At 43.6% G+C, this 23,512-nt stretch overlaps 1 protein-coding gene across 1 annotated transcript in view; it reads right to left on the bottom strand.

Moving 5' to 3' along the window:
* Positions 1–18,110: 18,110 nt before the first annotated feature.
* Positions 18,111–23,512, bottom strand: part of fat4 (FAT atypical cadherin 4) — a 149,658-nt gene continuing 144,256 nt past the window's right edge. The window contains exon 17 of the mRNA XM_033632605.2: positions 18,111–21,278. Coding sequence (XP_033488496.2) covers positions 19,372–21,278 — 1,907 coding nt within the window. The 3' untranslated portion in view covers positions 18,111–19,371. The remainder of the gene's footprint in view (positions 21,279–23,512) is intronic.

The following is a 23,512-nucleotide window of genomic DNA, read 5'->3' as shown; positions in this document are numbered from 1 at the left end:
CCAGAAGATTTTTAGTCACCAAACATGAGTATTATATTTTTTTTCATAGAAGGTCATAGAAGTGTTTTTTAGTGAGTCATTGTTGTGTTTTCACCAGGGACAGTGCCTCAAAAAAACATTGTTTTTAATCAAGATTTTGCTGGGTTTCGTGCTAGGATATTTCATTGTCATGAAAACCAAAATATTGCTCTGTTTTTTCCCAGTATTAGGCCATCAAATGTGGGCATTTAAAGCCAAAATATGACTTTCCTTTGACCATAACCAAGTGCTTTTTGTGCTTGAATCTAACCACATGTTAACCACAGTGTTGCTGACATGTCAAAAAAAGGTAAAGTTTCCGCTACATAATAATGTACAAATGTAACGTGTCTGCGGTTCACGTTAAGGTACAATGCCAACATTTATCCTGGCGGTTGAATTGGGAACGATTTTTATACTTTCTGTCAAATGCTCTGAGTCAAATTCTCAATAAAAAATGAGAAAAGTAAAAAAAAAAAAAGTGTAATTTCATCATATCCTCACTTTTTATTGTCCACTTCTGCCATAAAAGATCCTCCAGAGAACCTGCACCACCCAAAACAGCTCCTCGCACTAATCCATAGGGACACTTATTGGAAATCAGTGTGCTTTCTCTCCACAACTTGGATGGAAATTACAATTAAGTCATTTTTTGGCATTTTAATGGCCGAATGACATCAACAGTGACCAAGGAAAACATTCAAACTTGAGAGAAGTTATGGTTTATTATTGTAACCTTCTGCGCCTCGAACTGGCAATTATAAATTGGAATTAGATGAATCGGAGCATGTAATAAAAACTAAACTAAAAGCCGCAAGAGAACAAAAGATGTCTTAAAGTCAAAAGGCAGGCCAAAGCTCCAGCCCGACGTGTTGAGAGTGTGTGGGAGAAGACAGCCGAGTATCACTGGGTGTTGAGGTTTTTAACCCGGAGGAGACAAAGAGGGAAAGCTAGGTTTCATGTTGCGTGGGAATGCCATCTTTAAACCTCGTTATAATTATGGTCTGCTGGTCAGAGAGATGAAACTACAATCAGTCAGCGCAGGTTTAATTCCCAGCAGGCAGTGCACTGAATTCCCAGACACACGAAGATGCTGCATGAATGTCGATTAAGGGTTAATGGTGGAAAAGGAGTGGTGAGATATTGTTTCCATTTCTGGAGATCCTGGTTCGTCTGATCAAAAACAATGTTTCAGAAGACGCTGGGAAAGAACCGTGATCCGACCTGATCCTCGCCGTCTTGTTTCTGAGTGACTTCATAACCCAAACCAGACTGAGCAGACAGGCTGCCCTTTATGAGCACCATCACGGAGGACGACTGGAAAACAAAAACCTTTCAGGGAAACGTGTGAAACTAATTCTGGCCGCTGTGTTTCAGTGCTTTCCCTCACTCTGGTCCTAATTTTAGAAAAAAGCAAAATCAATTGAGCTCTAATTTAATTGGCAACAAGTCGAAAACAAATGTTAGCGGCTACATAAATGCTGATGTTGATGTCTCTTACATCAGAGGTAAACTAAAGTTTGTGATGCTGCAGACGCTGCGTTGACAGTTTTGTGATATGGATCAAAATGTTGCGGTGATGATATCAGTATCAGCTCCTTTTTGAGATAACATAAGCTTTTTCTTTTCTTTGTGTGTGTGTGTGTGTTTCCAAATAAAAACACATGTGGATTCTGTGCAAAAAGCAAATATTTATCCAGCAGTTTTAATTAGCAAAGCAATTTCACTATGAAATTAAGCATCTCCATCATAACTCAGGCCTGTACACACACACACAAAAATCCACAAAATGCGAAGAAGGAGAAATGATGTAAAAATAGCAACAATGTGGAAGCAATTTATGCTAATTAGGCTTTTATTTATGGTCCAATAATTGGGCACATTTGAATTGTTGATGATGTTTTTTCTCCTTATTTTTCTCCCCCTGTGTTCCCCCATTGCTCCCTCTCTCAGGGAAGATCAAAGCGTGTGCACTTGAATAGATGTTAATGGTGCATGGCTGTCGTCGTAGTCCTGAGTGGATGAGATCTCTCCAGCAAAAGAAAAACAGCCAATTTGGGGTCTACGTGGACACAATTAGCACAACTTATGCTCCTTTCACGACGGCACTCCCGTTTAACCTGCGAGAGGGGCTCGCCATTCACGTCCTAACTATGATTTTCATAACCTTTAGCTCCCTTCGCCTTTTCGCTGCGTTTGAGAACTATAGATCAAACTGCTGGCAGACGCTGAAGAGGCACTTGAATTGAAAGTGAAGTTAATTCAAACGTGTAGGATTCGGTAGCGCTGCCGCACGACATGATGAACTGTGTGATAAATGCTGGCACGGGGAACTTGTAGCTGAGAAATGACGTCTGGTTTAACACAACAGCAATCACACGCAACTCATCCTTCAAAAGGTCCCACTGGTCAGCCCACCCACAGAAATTTTCCACCATAAACAGGAGAGCAAATCTTTTTTTTTTTTTTACTTCTTTTTTTTGGGCAGTTGCATTGCGTGGCCGCAGCCTGAGGCAGTGCTTTTACAGTCCGTCTCCCTCCTGAATTTGAATGAGCCCAAAATGGTTCAGCCCCAACTGAGCGGAGGAAACAAGGTGCATTATGTAGGTGGGAGGTAACCGTGCCATTGAGAGACAATTAGCATGAAGCCCAGACCTTTGGAAATGGTGCGGAGGCTGCCGAGAGCGGGCCTGACAGAATGAAAAGATTAAGACTTGAGAAAAGATAGCAGGGCATGGGAAAATCCAAAGGGAACCAGGCGACTGAAGTAGCCAATGAGCAAAGGAGGGACAATGAGGCAATGAACGTGTTTTTTTTTTAGGAGGGGGTGAAAATTAATGTGCTCCTATCAGCTGCCAAGTGTGCACGCATTCCTCCATACCTAAAAAGTGCCATTACTTTGTATGTGACTTTTGTTTCCCACTGCGTGTACACGCGAGGCTGTCAGGAGGGTGAAAGACAGGCAAAGTGGAGGCCATTGCAAACTATTCAACTACAAAATTCCACCAGGTGTTAGCAGAAACCACGGATCTGCTGTGGGATAAATGGCTGTCATGTGCCAATGAGAAGCCCATATTGTGCTAATGGTTTTAATGAGCCATCCTTTCAGATGTGTTTTCTTTCAGGAATTCCAGTTCGGTGCGGCAGATACATTCAATCTGTGTAGTATAATAACGGGCACAGCTCCATCTGAACGCTGCCAACTCCCAAGCCACCCAGCACAGCCAATTTTAAATTTAGGAAACAGATTATCCACGCTGCTGTTGTGGAGTGTGACATTTAGCCTTTGTCATTTCCTACAGGCATCATAACTAATAACCATCCAGGGTTACAGCCTGGAGAGCAGCACATGGGAAGCAGCAGAGAGGTCAAAAGGAGCAGCTGGTTTTGTGTACAGTATGAGAGCTGTATGTTCATCCACCTGTGTGTGTGTGGGAGAGTTTACGTACGTGCTTCACACACATTTACACTCACAGGCAGGAACACTAGGGTTTCATAAACATCACAACAGGCTGCAGCAGAGAAATATGTAGTAATTACATATAGTGTAGAGCAGCTGTTTCTGTGTTTCATAATACGCTGTCGCTGAGAGAAGACATCAGCGTTACATTAGTGCGGCTTGTTGTGCCCGGCCTGTAAAATAACTGGAAAAAGACAAAGTGTGCTTAACAATTACAGAATGTGGAGCTCTGTCTGGATCCTTCAGACGGAGGTAGACTTTGTTTGGACTGTTTGTTTGTTTCTGCACCAAGTAGGGTTGCCCCATGACAGTCAACCAAACGGAAGTCGAGCAGAAAGTCATCAGTCGGCAAGATTTCATTGGTCGCTTAATCACAGAAAAACAACAAACAAACATGAAACTCTATTAGAAGCTGCGCCTTGTCAAATAAAGCAGGAAATCCAAAGTGTGGGATCATTTTGAGAAGGTGAAGGACCAACCCAAGGTGATATGTAAACTCTGCGGGCAAACATTTTCCTATCATTTGTTGTATAACACTTAACTTGTCCATGAATGGCCCTAAATGACGATTATTGGTCGACTAGGAAAATTCTTAGTCGGGGGCAGCCCTAGTTGTCGTGATATGAGAGGTAGGGCTGCTTGATTATGGCAAAAATCATAGTCCCTGGGGCGTCAGTGGCTTAGTGGTAGAGCAGGCGCCCCATGTAAAAGGCTGTTGCCGCAGCGGCCTGGGTTCGAATCCAGCCTGTGGCTCTTTGCTGCATGTCATCCCCCCTTCTCTCTCTCCCCCTTTCACACTTACCGGTCCTGTCCATTAAAGGCAAAATGCCCCCCAAAAAATATCTTTAAAAATCATAGTCCCTAATATTTTAGTCAATATTAAGTATTCTTTAACATGACTCATTTCGTACATTTATTGAACTTTAGAAAAGAAATCTTTTCAATGGTGGATTTTCTTGAACTTTGAATATAATTTAACTAAAAACTAGGTCGGTGGCACGGTGTTGCAGTGGTTAGCACTGTCGCCTCACAGCAAGAGGGTTTCTGGTTTGAACCCAGGGTGGGGGAGCCCCTCTGTGTGGAGTTTGCATGTTCTCCTCGTGACTGAGGTCCCGTTCATACAACAACAATTTCAACTGAAAACAGTAAATTTTAGTTGCGTTTTGGCTGATCTTTTACACGACAGCGGCATTTTGAATATGCAGTTCCTCTGAAAACGGAGACTTTTCGCACATGCGCATCACGCTTCCAGTCACTAGGCATGTGCGAAAAAGTCGACCATCACAACAACAATGCCGAGCTCTGTTTGTGCTGCTCACCCTGTTGATTTTATCAACGCTTCTCCAGCACAGTGTAGATCTACTGTGGCAACTCCACCCTCCACCCTCTCCGCTCCTCTTACCCACACTTGAGCACCTGTTCTGGGATACACAGTGTTGGCCTGCCTGGCCTGACCTCCGCAGCCCTCCCTGGACGGATGCTCAAGTGTGGGTGAGAGGAGCGGAGAGGACTGCATTGGTAATGTATAGATACCTGGGCTTCATCAATCAAATTACGTGTTACTGCCCAACACTGATTAGAACTATTTAATAAGAAAGTAGTATTTGGGTATAGCAAAAAAATAAGAATAAACTTCAGGGTGCAGCCTCCGCACGGAAAATTAAACGGTCCTAAAACCACAGTCCTGAAACTGCAGCCTCTGGTACTGCAGCTTTACCTTACTCGATTTTGGGGCTCCGTGTGAACGGAGATCGTTTCAGTAACGTCATCATATAAACGCAGAGGGTTTTCTTAAAGGCAAAGGACAGACTTTTCCGTTTTAAGAGAAACCGTTGTCGTCTAAACAGGGCCTACGTGATGGTTTCCTCCAGGTGCTCCAGCTTCCTCCCACAGTCCAAAGACATGCAGGTTAATTGGTGACTCTAAATTGTCCGTAGGTGTGAATGTGAGTGTGAATGGTTGTCTGTCTCTATGTGTCAGCCCTGTGATAGTCTGGTGACCTGTCCAGGGTGAACCCTGCCTCTCACCCACTGTCAGCTGGGATTGCAGTTGCTATTATATGTTTGTGTACTTCTAGCTCATTCAATGTGACCTCAGGGCACTGCTGTAAAAGAGCTTAATGCTCGGTTTCCCTGAATAACAATGGTTTGATTGAATACACCAGATTTAGCTTCTTTTTTCTTCTGCTGCAGTAATGTGGTTAGCCTCTAGGAAACGCTGAGTTTAAGGCTGATGCAGCTGACATATCCAGCTCTGCAAATAATATGGTAACAAGTCTGTGTTAAAATCGCTGTTTTCAAAATCATAAATAAAGATTTGCAAAAGTTTGATGTGTGCTATTTCATTAAGGAAATGCTTCAAGGTCTTTGTCCGACCTGAAGGAGACACTGTGTGTTTCACTGAGAAACATTCAGTGTTGTTTGTTTACAGTGAAAACTCCACTGGGTACCTTTAACAAGGAGCTGAGTCGCTGCTGCTGCTGCTGCTGCTTGTTCCTGCGCTCTGATCCTTTCCTTTTTCAATTCATCTTTATTGTCCCTGCGGGGAAATTCTCCTTGTAGCCAGATGCATAAAAGCATGTAACACAAATACACGAGGCATAACGCACGACTCAAGAGCCGTATATTCCTGCGTTCATCATCCATAGAGCAGCATTAAAATAAAAGACGTATTAACAACGTCCTTCTAACTTCCTCGTGATAAACAAATCAAGCAAACGAGGGAGGAGACAGATTAAATAAAGCCTGGTAATGCACATGTGCGAGAAAAGAACAGATTCCTGTTTACAGTGTGAGTGACATGGCAGCTGAGTTGTTTTGATATAATCTAAATCTGAGGTGAGGTATCCCTGTTCGACATTGCTACATGTGCAAAAAGAAATAAACTCTTTTTTCCTCCTCCTGCTGATGGTTTTCTGATTGTGGTTTGGATGGAACAACAACAACCTCCCTCAGTTCATCACGGATGTTTGTTTTTGCTGGAGTAAGATCTTGGCAGCGAAGCCAGCATTGTTTTCAGCTCTCAGTGATCTTCTCCCTAACTCAGCACAATAAAAGAAATGCTACTGTCCTGACCAAAAAAGTGGCTCACGAGTTCACAACAAGCCGCAGAGATCTGCACGAGAGGTGACGTTATCGGAGGTGGAAATATACGGCTCAGTTTTAACGTAGAGGAGGAGAGTTAATCATGAAGGATCCGGCTCAAACCACCAAGACCTTACATTTACATCTTTGATATGTGTCATATCAGCGTTTATAAAGTGACACAGTGTATGAGATAACTGGATGTCACCTCAGCGAGACGCCTGCTAGGCTGCAAAACACTGTTTGAGACCAACAAACAACAGAACCGTTGATTTAGGGAGTCATTGCTGTGTTTCAAATGGCTTTACCTTCCCTGAATGTGGGTGTTTTTAAAGACCTGTCACAGTGTTTCCAGCAGCTTTTAAGCCCCCAAAACATGCCTGATTTTAGGGAGCTGTGGCTGCTTCTCCTGCAGCTTTTTAGCCCCCAAACGTGTGTCTTTTTTAGGGGCCCAGCGGCATTTTTCCAGCAGCTTTTTATCTCCCAAATGTAAGTGTTTTTGGGAACCTATGGCTGTGTTTCCTGCAGCTTTTTAACCCCTGAAAGTGAGTGTTTTAAATGGACACATTGCTGTTTTTTTTCCAGCGACTTTTTATCCCTCAAACATGCATGATTTTAGGGACCTGCAGCTGTTTCTCCTGCAGCTTTTGAGCCCCCAGACCATTACAGTGTTTCCTGCTGCCTTTAAGCCCCAAAAGGTGTTTTTTTTTAGGGAACTGCTGCTGTGTTTACTGCGTCTTTTCAGCTCACAGTAGTGGGTATTTTTTTAGGGACCTGAGGCTGTTTTTCCAGAGGCTTTGAGGCCCCCAAACGTGGATGATTTTTACTGACCTGTTGCTGTTAACCCTGTGGCTTTTCCTCCCCCAAAGGTGGGTGTTTTTAGGGAACCAGTGACTGTGTTTACTGCAGCTTTTCAGCCCACAATGGTTGATGTTTTTTTTGGGACCCACTGCTGTTTTCCCAGTGGTGTTTCACCCCCCAGATGTGGGTGTTTTTAGGGACCTATGGCTGTTTTTCATGCTGCTTTTAACCTGCAAACATAGGTGATTTCCAGGGACCCATTGCTGTTTTTCTAGTGACTTTTCATCCCCCAAACATGCATAATTTGTGGGACCTGCGGCTGTTTCTCCTGCAACTTTTTAGCCCCCAAACGTGGATGTTTTGTAGGGAACTGCTGCTGTGTGTCTGCAGCTTTTTCCACCCACAATAGTGGGTGTTTTGTAAAGACCCATTGCCATTTTTTTCCCCTGTGTTTCAGCCCCAAATGTGAGTTTTTAGGGATCTGTCTCTGTGTTTCCAGCTGCTTTTTAATCCCCTAATGTGAATCTTTTGTAAAGACCCATGGCTCTTTTTAGCCCCCAAATGTGTGTGTGTGTTTTAGGGACCTATGACTTTGTTTTCTGTGACTTTTTAACCCCTAAATATGAGTGTTTTGTAGGGGCCTGGATCATTTCAAGCAACATTTCAGCTCCTAAACGTCAGTGATTTTTAGGGACCCACTGTATTTCCAGTGGCTTTTCATCCACTAAACATGCATGCATTTAGGACCCTGGGGCTGCTTTCTACGGATTTTTAACTTCTGAACGTGGGTGGTTTTTAGGGACCTGTCACTGTGTTTCCTTCTGTTTTTCAGCCCCAGATGTGGATGATTCTGAGGACCCATTCCTGTTTTTCCAGCTGCTTTTCAGCCCCAGTTGTGGGTGTTTTTTATTTTAGCGACACCTGAATGTTTTTCCAGCGGGGACAGTGCGACAATAAGCAGTTGTATTTTAGAGAGACTGCTGTTTTTCAGCGGCGATTGTGTCCCCAAAAGTTAAAGCTAAGCTAAAAACATGCTAAACTAAAGATCATGTTTTGTGTTTTTTGTGCCTAAACCTAACCAAACGTAAAGTTTCAGTGTAACTTCTTAATAAATTGCAAGCCAACATTTTTATCTGGTGATTGGGTGGAAAGATCAAATGGTGCTAATGTTATTTGTTGTCTCCAAAAAAAGTTAGAGAATTGCAATATTGAAGCAGTTAATTTCTCTCCCTGAGTTACCACTGCAGTTGAAAATAATCAAGATGTTGACTCAAGTTGCAGAAGTGCAATTAAATAATCCACTTCCTCAATCAAAGACTAATCTGGACTAATCATGATTACAATATCTCGCTCTGTAATCAGGATTATAAACCTTGATCATACAACTTTAAGCTTCATACCTAATTGCTACCCTAATGGTTTGTACCATAATAAAAAAAGCTGTTTCACCCTTTTATTTTCTGCATTAAACTGCAGCTGAGGCTGTTCCAGAGAAGCAGTGGCTGGAGGAACAGTAAACATTTGGATAGCCAGTCCACCCACACCAGGCATATTTGGCCACATGGAGACTTCTGTGTGTGTGTGTGTGTGTGTTATGTTATATTCTGGTCTCGGGGTTTTGGCCCGGCCTGTGTGATTTGCTTGTTGACCATCATTTATGCAATGTTTCTATGTGTAAGCCGCGGATCATGAGTGATTCGTAGCAGACCCCTCTGGAAGATGGAGTTGTGGTCCAAACTGAACTGCAGTGTGATTAAAGAACTGCAGCCACAGAGTTTAAAGCCTCGATAAGAGCTGAGGCCAAATGTTCACCCTGCAGAGTCTGGACTGGGACCTGTTTGCGCCTGAAGTGGTTACCGTCTATTTGTCAAATCTGAGAGGGCAGTGGGCATAAAATGCATTTCAAGACAGGACTTCAAACCCCAGTTTCTTGTAACCCTATTTGCTTTTTTTTTTTTTTTTAACAGTCAGAAATTGTGGCTTTACATAAAGTCTGCCAGTGAGGGAACGTTTGGGCGTTTTGATTCAGGGGTCATTGCTCAAAGGCATTTCCACAGGTGGTCGTATAGATGACAATAATTCAGGGTGTGTGATGATTCAGGGAACTTACTCAGGGGTTAAAATAAAATAAAAACAGGCAAGTGATCACACTGTGTGAAAGTGTTCCCTGCCTGAGGAGTTTATTTAAATAGAGGCTGATGAGAAATGTGGAGCAGGTGTGCAGACAGGTGAGACTTCAGGTGACGTTAGAGCAGGACGTGCGGTCCACTGAGGACAACTGGTGGCCAGGTGAGGAATAACAAGGTTTTTATAATAGGAGTTAAAGTTTCAGATGAATCTGATCAAACTATGGCAGGGTGGGTTTGACCAAGAGGGCTGCATTTAGGGATACTCATAGCTTAGCTGCTTTAGCTTTAAAATATTAAACCAGATGTCAGTCCCATTTGTGTTTTGTCTGCAGTTTGGTGCTGAGCAGGTCGTGAACAGTTGGGTTTTTAGAGATTTTTTTGGCTGAATCAGGATCCATGAGGGCGACAAGACTGAACCAGATCAATGTAGTTGCCATAAAACCAAAACAATGAGCAAAAAGATGCTAAAATGCTGCGTAGATCAGAGGACTAGCAGAGTCATCATTTGTTGTTGAAATACTGTCAGTGCAGCTTTACAGAAACATGATTGAATCACAACTTAAATTTGATCCCAGCTGGTCGGACCCACCTACAGGGAGGACTTGTGCAAACAGTGTGCTGGTCATCAGATTTACCCCACAAGTCACTGTAAACAACACCAACATCTGCATCTGCCAAAGCAACAGAAACCAGTGGGACCAACTGGGAGAATGCTCTGTTTCCCAGCGGAGCGGCAGCCAAACACACAGTGAGTTAACCAGCACTTAAGTCAGCAGCATCTCCCCGAATTAGAAAACAAAACAAAACTCTGAAATTGCTGAAGCAGCAGAATGTCACACATGGGATCAGAAACAGATGTGTTGCCTCAGCGCGGCCTGACAGAGCGACTCCCTCACAGCGCAGTGACACTCGAGGCAGAGGTCTCCTGGTGACGCTGTTGTCTGTTTAGCATCCATCATACACTTCTATAAATGTTCTCAAGCTGGTGGCAACCAGAGCCCCGCTTAATCCGAGCCCCTCGACGGTGGAGGAAGAAACCGCAGAGCTTTACAGTCGGAGGGGAAGAAAGGCGCTTTTCCAGAGATGGGACAGCCATCGTCTTCCTCACACACACACACGCACACGCACACACATTTTTCTCTTTCATTTCCCAACAGCTCCGGCTGGCTGAAGCTTTCATGTGTGTTGAAAGGCACCGGCTGGCTGCAGTACACACAGCAGCATTAAGGAACACTTATCGAGGGCGAGCCTTGCAGCTTTGATGCAGATGTGAAACGGAGAGCGGCGCTAAGATCGGGTGATAATTTGTGGAGCGTTAATGTTGTTTCACATGTTAACCCTCAGAGGATGAACCGGTGATTTGTCCGTCGAGCTGCAGAGCCATATATATCTCATATAATGAGATGAGAAATGCTGAGAGGTCTGAGGGGAGCTGAGGATGTGGGTAGATGCTGCAGAGGTGTGAACACTGTGACCCTGGTGACACAGGCCGGAGAGCTGTGAGGTATGTAGGGACATGTAGGGACTTTATGACCTTCATTAAAGCAGGTATAATAAGCTCAGATGATACTTGATGACCTTTTGCATTATTTTAAACATCCACTGGCTGCTTTTAATGATGTTAATGTAAAATACAGCTGTAACAGAGATGAAGGTCCACTTTGAATCAGAAACGCTCAATTTACAGTTCACAGATAAACCAAAAAATCAGTATATAAATGGTGCAGAACACTCGGATGGACAGAAAATTAATTAACATCAATTTCGATAGTGAAATATTTGACTAAACAATCAAGTGAACTTGAGTTGAGATTGTTTTTCTCAACCAGTTTTCAAGGTCGAGGAAGATCTGTCATTTATCCAGCCCAAACGCCAAAATAAATGTTCTTTTTTGTTGTGCCGATAGGGGAGACCGGGGATGATAGTAACACTTTTTGTTTGAGCAAGTGTAACTCAGTGCTTTTTTTTGTTAGAGCTCTTAAATTTTGATACGTGGTACCCATATTTGTCTGCTATAAATAACACACACTTCGACCTATACTACACCATCACAGATTATGGAAATTAATGTCAAATACAAAGAGGTATATTGTTACAATTTACCCCAGTACTGGGGTGAGTTGTAACACTAGCTGGGGATGGATGTAACAATTAAATTATTGTGCTTAAAAAAGATTCACAATAGGCTAAATGTATTCAAGCACGTTTATGAATAATAAAGAAGGAACAATAAACTTGTAAACATACAATAAAAATAAATAGAAATATATAACATAAATACAAAAATAAGTACAATAAAATAAATAAAATCAAGAATAATAAAGTATTAACCTGTGTGTGTGTGTGTGTGTGTGTGTGTGTGTGTGTGTGTGTGTGTGTGTTGTAGCCTGAATGAGGTTGACGTTTGAACAGCATTTTAACAGTTGAACAATAAACACTTTCGAAGAGTTACAACCCTCCCCATGCCTAGCAGCCATGAAAGAGCTAACTGTTTTTAGCATTTAGCTTCAAAGCTAGCACTAATGAAACACATCAAATTAAACTATAGAAACTACTACTTGAACCTATGTAAGTGAAACATTTGTACATACAACACAATGGACACTATGTAAAAAACAACTGTGATGAAAATGTTTGGTTTCTCACCTGAAAACTTTTTTTGGCTCTAGAACAGACAAATTTGAACTCAGAGACATGAGGCAAACTGAGTGTTACAACCATCCCCGGTCTCCCCTACACTCAGCAGCCACTTTATTAGGTACACCTGTTCAACTGCTTGTTAACACAAATAGCTAATCATGCTAATCATAGACATGGTGAAGACGAGCTGCTGAAGTTCAAACTGAGCATCAGAATGATGAAGAAAGGTGATTTAAGTGACTTTGAACGTGGCGTGGTTGTTGGTGCCAGATGGGCTGGTCTGAGTATTTACTGGGATTTTCAGCACAACCATCTCTAGGGTTTACAGAGGATGGTCCCACAAAGAGAAAATATCCAGTGAGCCAAAATGCCTTGTTGATGCCAGAGGTCAGAGGAGAATGGCCAGACTGGTTCAAGATGATAGAAAGGCAACAGGAAGTCAAATAACCACTGGTTCCAACCAAGGTTAGGAAAAGGTCATATGCTATAGTATTGTTGCCAAAACCAGCGCTGGAAATGTCACAACATTCCGGCTCTTATCATACGGTGTTCGTACATTTTCCTACGGAAAGTAATGCACCAACATTCGTACATATCCTCTGTAATCACAAGCTGGTAGTTTGTGTATAACACACATATTTGGAGAGGTTGTGATCACGTGATCAATGTGCTAACAGGAGTGAATCTGATATCTCAAGAGTGCCTCAAGGGAATTTCTTCAAATTTGGCACCAACGTTCACTTGGACTGATTGGATTTCGGTAATCAAAGGTCAAGGTCAATATGACATTGCATCTGTCTCATTCTTGTGAAAGTGATACCTCACAAACACCTTGAGGGAGTTTCTTTAAATTTCAGCACAAACGTCCACTTCACATAATGAACTGATTAGATTTTGGTGTTCAAAAGTCGAGGTCGCTGTGACCTCATATGTCTCATTCTTGTGAACGTGATAGCTCAAGAATGCTTTGAGGAAATTTCTTCAAATTTGGCACAAATGTTCACTTGGACTCAACAATGAACTGATTAGAATTTGGTGGTCAAAGGTCAAGGTCTATGTAATTTTGCATTTGACTCATTTTCACGAACGCCTTAAGGGAATTTCTTTGAATTTGACTCAAACGTCTACTACTAAAATAAACTAATTGGAATTTTGTGGTCTAAGGTCAAAGGTCAGTGTGACCTCAAAAAATGTGTTTTTGGCCATAACTCGATCATTAATAGACTAATTATGACAATTTCACACAAATGTCTAACAGAATAAAATCATGAAGTGATCGAATTTTATATCCAAAAGGTCAAAGGTCAACTTCACTGTGACATCATCATATTCTGCATAAAACTATTTTCTGGCCATTACTCAACGTCATATCTCAGGAATGGAACGGGATATATTTGGTCAGATACTGAACTGTTGACTCTAATCTCTCTTGCATCCTGAGGAGCAGTGAGCACTCTGTCTGGGGGAGTCAGGTACTTCAGACCATCTTCACAAATACTTGATTAACTACATATTCCACTATTAAACACTTATTTTTAAACCATTGTTCATATTAATTTCATAGCTAACAGTAAGTTTAAGTTTTATTTAAGTTTATTTACTTTATAAAGTAGTTGTAAAGAGGTGACAGAAAGTGAGGGCAGAGATAAAAGTGATGACATGCAACCACTGTCCCCTGACAAACCCTACAGAGACACACCCTGTCTCTTAAACCCTGAACACACCAGGACGTCCCAATTGGTACAAAAATAATTAACTCTGGATCTACTACAAGTGAAGAAGACCCTGTTGTTGAAATTTGTGTCGAGGTTTAAATGACGTTCACCCTGTTTTACACACACACTCATTCACAGTCAAATCAAAAGTCGCTTAACACCAACCAACGAGAGTGAAATATGTTCTTTGTCCCAGCGATAAATGTGCTTTTAATTATGAGTCATTTAAAGTGAAGCTCGGGGAGGCGCTGTGGCTGTACGAGGACACTGAGGCTCAGAATAATCAATCTCTATAAACAAGCTTTGGGGAGGATTTTAAGGAGGAACTCTCCGTTTCAAGGAAGTCAATCGCAGCTCAGTGCCACATCCTTTTATAAATACTGGAGAAACTCTTAAGTCAACATGGAAATCATCTTAATGGGAATTTTGTTTTGATGACATTCGTGGACTCGCAGGGAAAAAGAGTCAGTGCTGTGTCGGAGCTCCATGGGAAACCGAACGGCGGCTCGTTCACATCTTCATTCAAGATGAACACGTTTGGTGCGAAGATCTGCAGAACACATTACAGCTCACTTGTTGGCACCACAAAGTCACTTTGTTCCAATCTGAACTGGCAGCTTCAGAAATTTATGAAGTGCACACTACACAATTATGCTCTCCCAAAGTAGTGTTGTAATCATGTGGATGTGCACTGTAGGCAACCCTATCACCTGAATACATGTTGGCACTGTATGTTTGTGCAGACCATGAATACATTGCATTTGTACATTATTATGTAGCAGATACACTGACACTTTATTTACATTTACATAATGTTGGGGTTAAGGTGTGGTTAGATTTAGGTAAAAACCACTTGGTTATAGTTGGCTCAAAATACAACACAGCAAAATCTCAGTAAAAAACAACTGCTTTTTGGTGGCACTATAGGGCAGGAAATGCAGCTATGTGTCGGTAAAAAACAGCTGTTTTTTGTAACGCTATAAGGCAGAAAATGCAGTGATGTCTTGGTAAAAGCAATTGCTATTTGGTGGCCCTATAAGACAGGACATGCAGCAATATCTTGGGGAAAAAGCAATTGTTTTTGTGGCAATTTCCCGGAATGCAAAGCAGCGATGTTTCGGTAAAAAACTACAGCTTTTCATGGCATTATCAGAAAGGAAACACAGCGATGTGTTGGTGAAAAACCCCTCTTTTCGTAGCAATATCCCCACGGGAAATGCAGTGCTATCTCGGTAAAATACAACCGCTATTTGGTGGCACTATAAGGCAGGAAATGCAGTGATGTCCTGGTAAAAAAAACATCTACTTTTCGTGGCACTGTCCTACCAGGAAATGCAGCTGTGTCTCAAAAAAAGCACTTCTTGTGGCACTGTATCCACAGCAGACACAATGATGTCTAAGTAAAAAAATATTCTTTGGTGGCCTCTGTAAAAAACTACCAATAATTGCTGGCACTATCCTCATGAGAAACGCAACGATGTCTGAGTAAAAAGCAACCGTTATTTGGTGACACTGTAAGGCAGGAAACTCAGTGATGTCTTGGTGAAAAAAGCTTTGTGATTTTTGTTGCACTTTACAGGAGTGCAATGCAGCAATGTCTCTGTAAAAAAATACTGTTTTTCCTGGCATGACAAAGCAATATTAAGCAATCAGTTAAAATTAACATCTTTTTAGTGGCACTATAAGGCAGAAAACACAGCAATGTGTCGGTAAAAACCCCACTTCTTGTGGCACTGTCCCCACAGGGAATGCAGCGATGTCTTTGTTAAAAACTACTGCTTTTCATGGCTTTGTAAGAAAGGCAACACAGCAATATCTCAGCAAAAAACAACCATTTTTTGGTGGCACTGTAAGACAGGACACCCAACAATGTCTTAGTAAAAAACATCTACTTTTCAGGGCAGGAAATGCAGCGATGCCTTGGGGAAAAACAACTGCTTTTTGTGCCACTAAAACATCTTTGGTGCTGCTGGACAAAACAAGTCACAGCTGTTTTTGTTGTTTGTTGGTGCCCAACAGTGACTGTCTAGATGTCCCCTCCCCTCCAACTCTCAATGACAAAGTCAGCTCATATATTACGTCACTAGAACGTTGATATGATCCGTGTGAAACGTGCACATGTAACAAATCCATGGTTTGCAGAAACGTAGAAAGCCAACCTTTCCTTCAGGCGACTGTAACTTGTTTCTCGTGTCATTACCAACACAAATATCTCACTGCTCAGTGAAACAGCTCCATCTGAGCTGACAGGAATAACATATGTTGTATTTTTCCAAGAGCCATGTCCTATAATGTAACACGCAATGTTCGCACTTTGGATAAATACTGCAATTAATCCTTAAACACATCATAAGCTCCTCTGCCATTCAGTGAAGTCCAGCAGCCATCTGGACAGTATCCAAAAACAGCACTACCCCCCCCCACCACCATGCTGCCCCCAAGAAAATCAGGAAGACAGATTCATGTCAGTCCTCATGAGTGTTTTACATCCTCCCATACTGTAGAACAATGTGCCCTTTGTGTACACAAGCCTCTCACTGCTGCTGAAGCTGCGTCTGCCTGATATCTTTCAGTCTGTCGTGTCACACCAGAGGAGATCCTGAGACATTTATTTGAATCCATCTCCTATTTACTCGTCCCACCACCCACCCACGCTCTCATTATCATCCTGAGTGTTATTATTATCTCAGCATCAGCGTGGTACGGCCTTCCCAAAGAGGCTTCGGTCAACACAGCGCTCTGCAGGACCGCCAGCCCGTAGTAACTCACCCAGATTCTGGCTGTCACTCTACGCTGGGTTCACGGCTCCCTGCGTTTTCTCTCGTGGCCTCTCTCCCCTCGATGACGGAGAAGATAAGCATGTTGCATACCGAATCACTGAGCTATGACAAAAAAAGAGGTTCTGCTCAATAAGCCAGATGTAAATAATTGTTGAAAGCAATATAGGGCCCTGCGTCGCGGAGTCCGCTTGATGTTTTGCTTGGCCGTCAGCGAGGTGGCTCAGTTTCATTCGGGTCCTGAAATGCCTTTTTAAATGTTTTGTTCAGACTCAGTGTTATTTAAAGACGGCACAGAGTCAGCCTTGAATATAAATCACCTTACCGCCCAAATGATTTGGGATGGGAGGTGATGTGAGCTCCGAGGTGACCATTTATAAAAACTGCTTACATGTTCCGTCTACACATGTACAGGTATTTTTGGAATATCTACATTTTGGCCTCTTGTCAACATGCAAACAGAGTTCAGGTCACTAAAACAGATGATTTAAGGACGACAGAGGTCACTCAATCATACGAGTCATGCTCCGGAAATGCTAAAGTTTTCCCTCTACTCCTCATTGACAACAATCACATGCTGGAAAGTGTCCCACCATCAGCTGGTTCAACTGTTCTGATCCAAAACTGTAGTTTCTGGCAGACTTAAAAAGCTCCAGTGTGTGATTGTAGACGGCATACTGGCATCGTGGAATCAAAGAGGCATGTAACACAGCAGCATCAGCCTCAAGTGTGACATAGTATGTACACGTCTGAAGCATTTTCTAAACAACAACAATGACATAACATGGCAATAACATTCATTTACTGTCCCTGTTACATGGCGGCTGATCTCGTCCTCTGCTCGGAGGGTAAGGAGCTCCTGGACCTCACTGCTTTCCTAATTTGCAGACATTTTCGGCCGCTGTTCTTGTTCTTTGAGCTAGCTGCTAACTGCTACTTATTAAATCTTCTTTGGTAGGTTGCACTCATAACGTCTCGCCCATGATCCCATCCTGCCAGCTTTCCCTTTAAACAGACACTGTTTTGGTGCTGTTACTACCTCCAATGCTGGCCTAAAGGCGAGACAACTCTGTTCCCCCAAATCTGTGACCATACCTCAAATACAGAATGGCGAGGCAGCAAAATGGCGTGAAATTCCCACCTTGAAGAGGCAGTGCTCTTTGAGCTAGATGCTAACTGCAACCAGCTGCTTTTTAAATCTTCCGTGGTCAATCAAACGCATAACAAGTTGTCAAAAAATCACATCCGTCCTGCTGGTTGTGCCATTTCTAAGGATGTCATTTCGGGGCATATACAACCCCCAACCTGGCCCAAAGGCGACACAACTCTGTCCTGGCATTCAAGGAATGTACTTTTTATTTAGAACGCTGAGGCTGAATAGCGGCATGAACTCCCTGCCTTGAAGAGGCTGTGTCTGTTTGCTTGTTCACCAGTACGTGGGCCTAAATCAGTTGCTTAATGCTGCGGGAAATAAAAAAGTTTGTAAATCGTCTTTTAAATAAATACTTTTTTTATTCTGTTATTGGCTTTTTACAGGTACAAAGCATACAGCATGTTATAGTTTTATCAAAAGTGGAAAATACTGATGTTACATATGTAACAAATGTAAAAAATAAGTCTTCAATCTTACTTTCCCCGAAAGTAAGAACATACATTTCAGCATATGAAAATATCCATAAAAACACAGCTTAAGTAATTTAAGTTAATAAACAGTACAAAAATGTAGAAACCATACATGTCAAAATAACGGACACCAACGACAAATGACTTCATGACTTCTCATGAATTAAAAAAAAAAATGTACACAAGTTCATAGTGTTTTAGTCGGGGTCATGTTTATAGGATCCATACATCATCATCATCATCATCATCATCATCATCATCGAACGCTTGGCTGGTCGGAAAATTTGTGATAAACCACACTACCCCCCCCTCCCCCAAACCTCCTCTCCTCCTGAACCAGAAAAACAGAAGAGGAAAATTCCTCCCCCGTGCTGAAATCCTCAAATGTCTGTAAGGCAGGGGACTTGATGAATCCTCCCTCTTGGAGCGTTTAGCCAGTCTTCTGTGAGAAAACACACCCGGACAGAAACAGAGACAGAGAGAAGGGATCACAGCACTGGTGGGGTCTGCCACCATACCGTGCGAGCACAACGGCGCGATCGCTTTCACACCGAGCGCCGCGTCCTGTCACCTACAGGTGCAGTCAGATCAAACACACATGCTCCTTTTTAAGTAAATTAAAAAATCGACCCCTAGAAAGACGGAGACCGGGAGTTTCCGCTGGAATTCTCTTCCTGTGAGTGTTAATATTATCTACCATCTTATCTCTCAGCTGTGAATGTGACAGAAGTTTTCGGAAAGGAGAGGTAATAAAAAACAGAAATGTTTGATCAAGATAACGTGGACGGAGCTTTGCAGTCGCTAAATTGAATTCAGACACGGATTTCTTTTTTCTCTTTTTTTTTTTTTTCTTCAGTGTCAATGGATACGTTGTAATGAGGCCTCGGAGAGACGGATGCATGATTGTACAGTTGACTTTGGACCTAGAAAAGACTGGTAAACTATTCCAAGGTGGCTGATGACAAAATCTGTCATGTTACAGGTGCCATTTTCTGCCTTACTGCATTGAAAGTCGTCTTATAATCATGAATAATGTAAAAAACATGTAGTCCAATGTTCTCTTGAAATATACAGTCTTCTTTTTTTAACGGAGAACGTCACCATATTCTACAACAATAAATAGTCTCATACATATTGTTCGGCTTCTCCTTCGTTTAGGATGGTCACCGAGCCATCCCCACTGTTCATTTCAATGTCTTTTGCCGCCGCGTTCTCGGGAAGCAACGCTAAGTCCTTGAACACATCTACATAATGTCCGAAGCCGGGGCCCCAGTTCAACAGATTGTCCCAGTTGAAGCCCCCGGCTTGTTGGCCCAGTTTGTGGGGCAGGGTGTAGTGCTGCTCGGTCGGAGGCATCTGGGGGATGCCAGGCCCTCCTTCCGCCCTCCGGCTCGAGTACCGCCTCTGCTTGAGCCTCCCGCCGTAGTCCTCGTCATCAGCGTCCGACTCGTTGACTTGCGAGAGCTTGGGGACTCTGGAGCTGTAAGACACCGGCTTTTCCCGGTCGTACTCCATCTCTGAGCAGGTGAAGGAGTCGTGTGAGTCACTTTCTGAAGAGGACTCAGGGGCCGGGATGCCATCGGCGGGGTTGCGCACCCTCGACAGTGGCCTGCGGCAGTCCTCCTCTGAGCTGGAGCGCCCGTGATCGGCGCTGCAGATGCTGGGGTTGCGTGGGCGCGGAGTGTTCAGCCGCTCCACCTCCTCGATGGACAGCCCCACAGGAGGCCCCGTCTCCAGGGGGATCTGCTCGATTGGCTGCTTGAGCCGACTGCCAGGCCTAGAGGCGTGGCCATGGCTCGCCATCGTCTGCGGACTCTTGCTGCGCCTCCCCAGCCGGGTGGCGTAGTTGAACATGGGCGGCGGCTGGCACATGTCGTTGTGCAGGTCCAGCGGGCTGCCCTCACGACGAGCCAGGTTGAGTTCTCTGGTCGGAGTGTTTCGGTAAAAGGAGGAGGGCTTGGTGAACGGGGCTGGGGAGTGTCTGGAGAGCGGGTTTGGGGTGGGGCACGCTGAGTGGGAGTGGCTGAGCGGCGTGGACCTCAGTGCTTGTGTATACTGAGGCTGGTAGGTGTAGCTTGTTGCTCCGAGGGGTAAAGGAGACTGTCTGGCGAAGCCCAGCGGGCTGTGTCTCTGGATGGAGAACTTGGGCGTGTGGCTGCGGAACTGTTTGTAGTGTTGGATGATGTCTGCGTCTGACGGAGCGATGCTGCTGGCGTTGTCTATGTCATAGTGTTCGATGTCTGCCTCAGGGACGTTACAGGGGGCGCAGGGAGCACTGGGGACAGTCTCGTTGTTGTGGGGAATGTCTGTTTCATCATAGATCAGATAAGGGTTCTCCCTCTCAATGATGTCCGGTTTGGGGTTTCCTTCTGGTTGCTTCCGTACCGTCATGTCATCCCCGTATGGCGGGATATTATCTGGGTCATCAAACGCTACGTTCTCGCTACCCTTCTTCTTTTTCTTCTTCTTCTCCTTGGGTTTCTTCTCCTTGGGTTCCTTTGGCACTTTGGTCTTGTTGCGGCCCTTGCAGTGGTTGCACAGGATCAGGCTGAGCACCACCAAAGCAAGGACGGTGGCACAGCTGCCAACAATAGCGGGCACCGCCCAGATGGGGAGGACCATCGTCTCTGCCGTGGGACTGGGGCTGCAGACATACCCGCCATTGTTGGCTGTCTTGCAGACGTTCCCCTCAGGGCACTGGACACCCAGACAGGCCACCAGGGTCTCACAAGTCTTGCCTGTGTAGAACTCAGAGCAGACGCAGGTGAAGCCTGAGCGGGGGTCTGGCACACAGCTGCCGTGGTTCTGGCAGGGGTTTGAGCTGCAGTCGCCCGGCGGGACGCACTGGTATGTGTACCACTGGTTGACGCACATCAAGCCGTCCCAACACGGGTTGCTCTCACACAGGTTGGGACCTCTGCAGCCGATCTTGACGGACGAGCTGGTCTTCGTTAAGGTGACGAGGGTGTGTTCTCCAGTGAAAGGCATGTTCTCCCCGTTGTACTTCACGTAGGCCAAGCAGCCGTCGAAACCTGCGAATAACAAGAGAAAACTGATTCAGAACAAGTGGCTGAAATATGAAGCTAATACAGAAGTGCCAAAAACTGCAGTTCCATGAATGACCACTTGAGGCTGGCTCCAAAAGTGAGTCAATCCCCACAGACCATCAGGTTAAAATGCCCAACTTTACAGCAGAAATGTTTACAGCCTGGCGCAAAAAAAAAACAATTTTGGTCTCTATAATTAATTTCCACATACATACCAACTGGACAGGGGTGAATTTTTATATAACTCACCCATTTACAGTTTATCAAGACTTAACGTTACGTATAATAAAGAGCGGTGCAGCTTTGAGTGAGGCGTTAACACAATCAATGATTGAGATCCCACCCTTCGCTCATCCACAGCTTCAACCTGTCATCCAAAGCTGCTCACTTCTCTGCCTGAGCCTGACTGGGCGCGACCCAGGCTTGAATCAGGTCAGGTTTTGTCAGTTTCACTTTTTTGTTCTATGAAACTGGCAGTTCTAGTGTGTAAACAGCAGGACTTAATGGACTGAATCAAGAAGGAAAGAACTATATTATACTATTATTGCTTTTTTGTTGATGCTATCAAAGATATTTTGCTATTAGTGGTTTGTCATTACTTGTATTACTCTATGTATTGTTCTTTATCTTTCTGTACTTTCGAGTTCTTCATAACTTTGTGAAAGCTTCATTAGGTGGAGGCTTTAAATGAGCCCTCTGGGTTTTTTTTGCCTCTCCCTGCTCTGTATTTCATTATTCATTTTTCTTGCCTTTTGTGTGTTTTAAATTGTGCAAAAAAATAAAGTATAAACTACATGAGATGGGGGACTGCAACTGAGAGAGGGAGAGTGCTGGAACAACGGAGCAATATAGCGGAGAACTATGGGACAGGGATAAAACAGGCAAGAAAGGGGACGGAAAACAAAACAGAGGGAGAGAGGCTGCATGGCGAGGTGTGCGTAACATGCAGCAAAGAGCATGCTCGCTGCATTGTCATGGACTGCCATGCACCCTCGAAGACGGAGGGGCTTAGCCTGCTCTGCAGAACCTGTCATGCACAAGATGACAGACTATCGAAATAATAGAATTGCAAGATGAAGGAGAGGTTGCGCATCGCAACTACGCTCATACTGCAGCCATAGAAATACAACATACAACACAGTACATAGACAAATCAACATTACACCCAATGCAGCAGCAGGAAATGTAAAAAGATAAATAAATAACATCATAGGCTAAAAATACCTCTAGAAATTTAGCAATTCAGCAAATTGTCATAATCCAGTTCCAGATCTGGCTTTATCTGCCATTATTAAAAAGCTTCATAGACAGAGGTTTGAATGACATTTTAAATCTGTTCAGTCTGCAGTGAAGGGTCAGGCTAATTTTTTGGGCCAATCAGAGCTCTAATTCTGGCTCCAAAAACCCAAGATGGGGACGGCCGTAATGCCAGACCCAAGGTTTCAGAACCGGAGTCCACAAACCAATGTGTGATGCCACAGGAGCTGCGTCCATTAATTCATGCAGTCTATGGTTCAGATAACAAGAAGCAGCCACCAGCAGCTAACAAGGACACAACAGCGGCCTGGAGGGGACTCATTTCCAACTGCCACCAGACTGGTTTTCAAAATGTCTGCTGATGCTGCCGTGTAAATAACAGGAACTGGGAGCTATCATTAGATCTAAAGCAATTTCATTTGGATGGATATTTAGTTCCAATTTGGGACAAAAAAAGTGAAATTTTTTGTGGAAAGCAACATCGCCAAAGAATTCATATTTTAAAAATCAAACTCTGGCCAATCTGAAAGAAGTATGAAATATTTTTCTCCCAGAGAATCCATCGTCTGAGCCATTGTAGCTTCAAGACAAACATCTGGGTTAAATGAATGTCTCTGTGTCTAATTCAATCTTTTGCTTCGTGTGTTGCCTAACAGAACTGCCTCACCGATGTAAATAGATTTTTATTGAATTTATCCCAGTGCAGATTAAATCCATTTGTGCCTTTTCATTAGCTCTTGGAAAGTGAGTACACAACAGAACACGGCCGCTCAGACACACATCGAGGGAAGGGTCGGATAACAGGCAGACACAATATGTAAGCTTTATGTATTTCCTACTCTGTGAGTAAAAAAAAGGTCAACGAATAATTCAAATAGCTCATTTTTACCATATTAGTGCAAAGTATTAGGTTCGACTCTCCCTCCCCTGTAAGTCTGTTATTTACTGTTTTGCATGACTCC

Source organism: Epinephelus lanceolatus, chromosome 7 (assembly GCF_041903045.1).
Source record: "Epinephelus lanceolatus isolate andai-2023 chromosome 7, ASM4190304v1, whole genome shotgun sequence".
Lineage (NCBI taxonomy): Eukaryota > Metazoa > Chordata > Actinopteri > Perciformes > Serranidae > Epinephelus > Epinephelus lanceolatus.
Note: the sequence above shows the minus strand (reverse complement) of the source record. Positions and strands in the feature narration are given on the sequence as shown.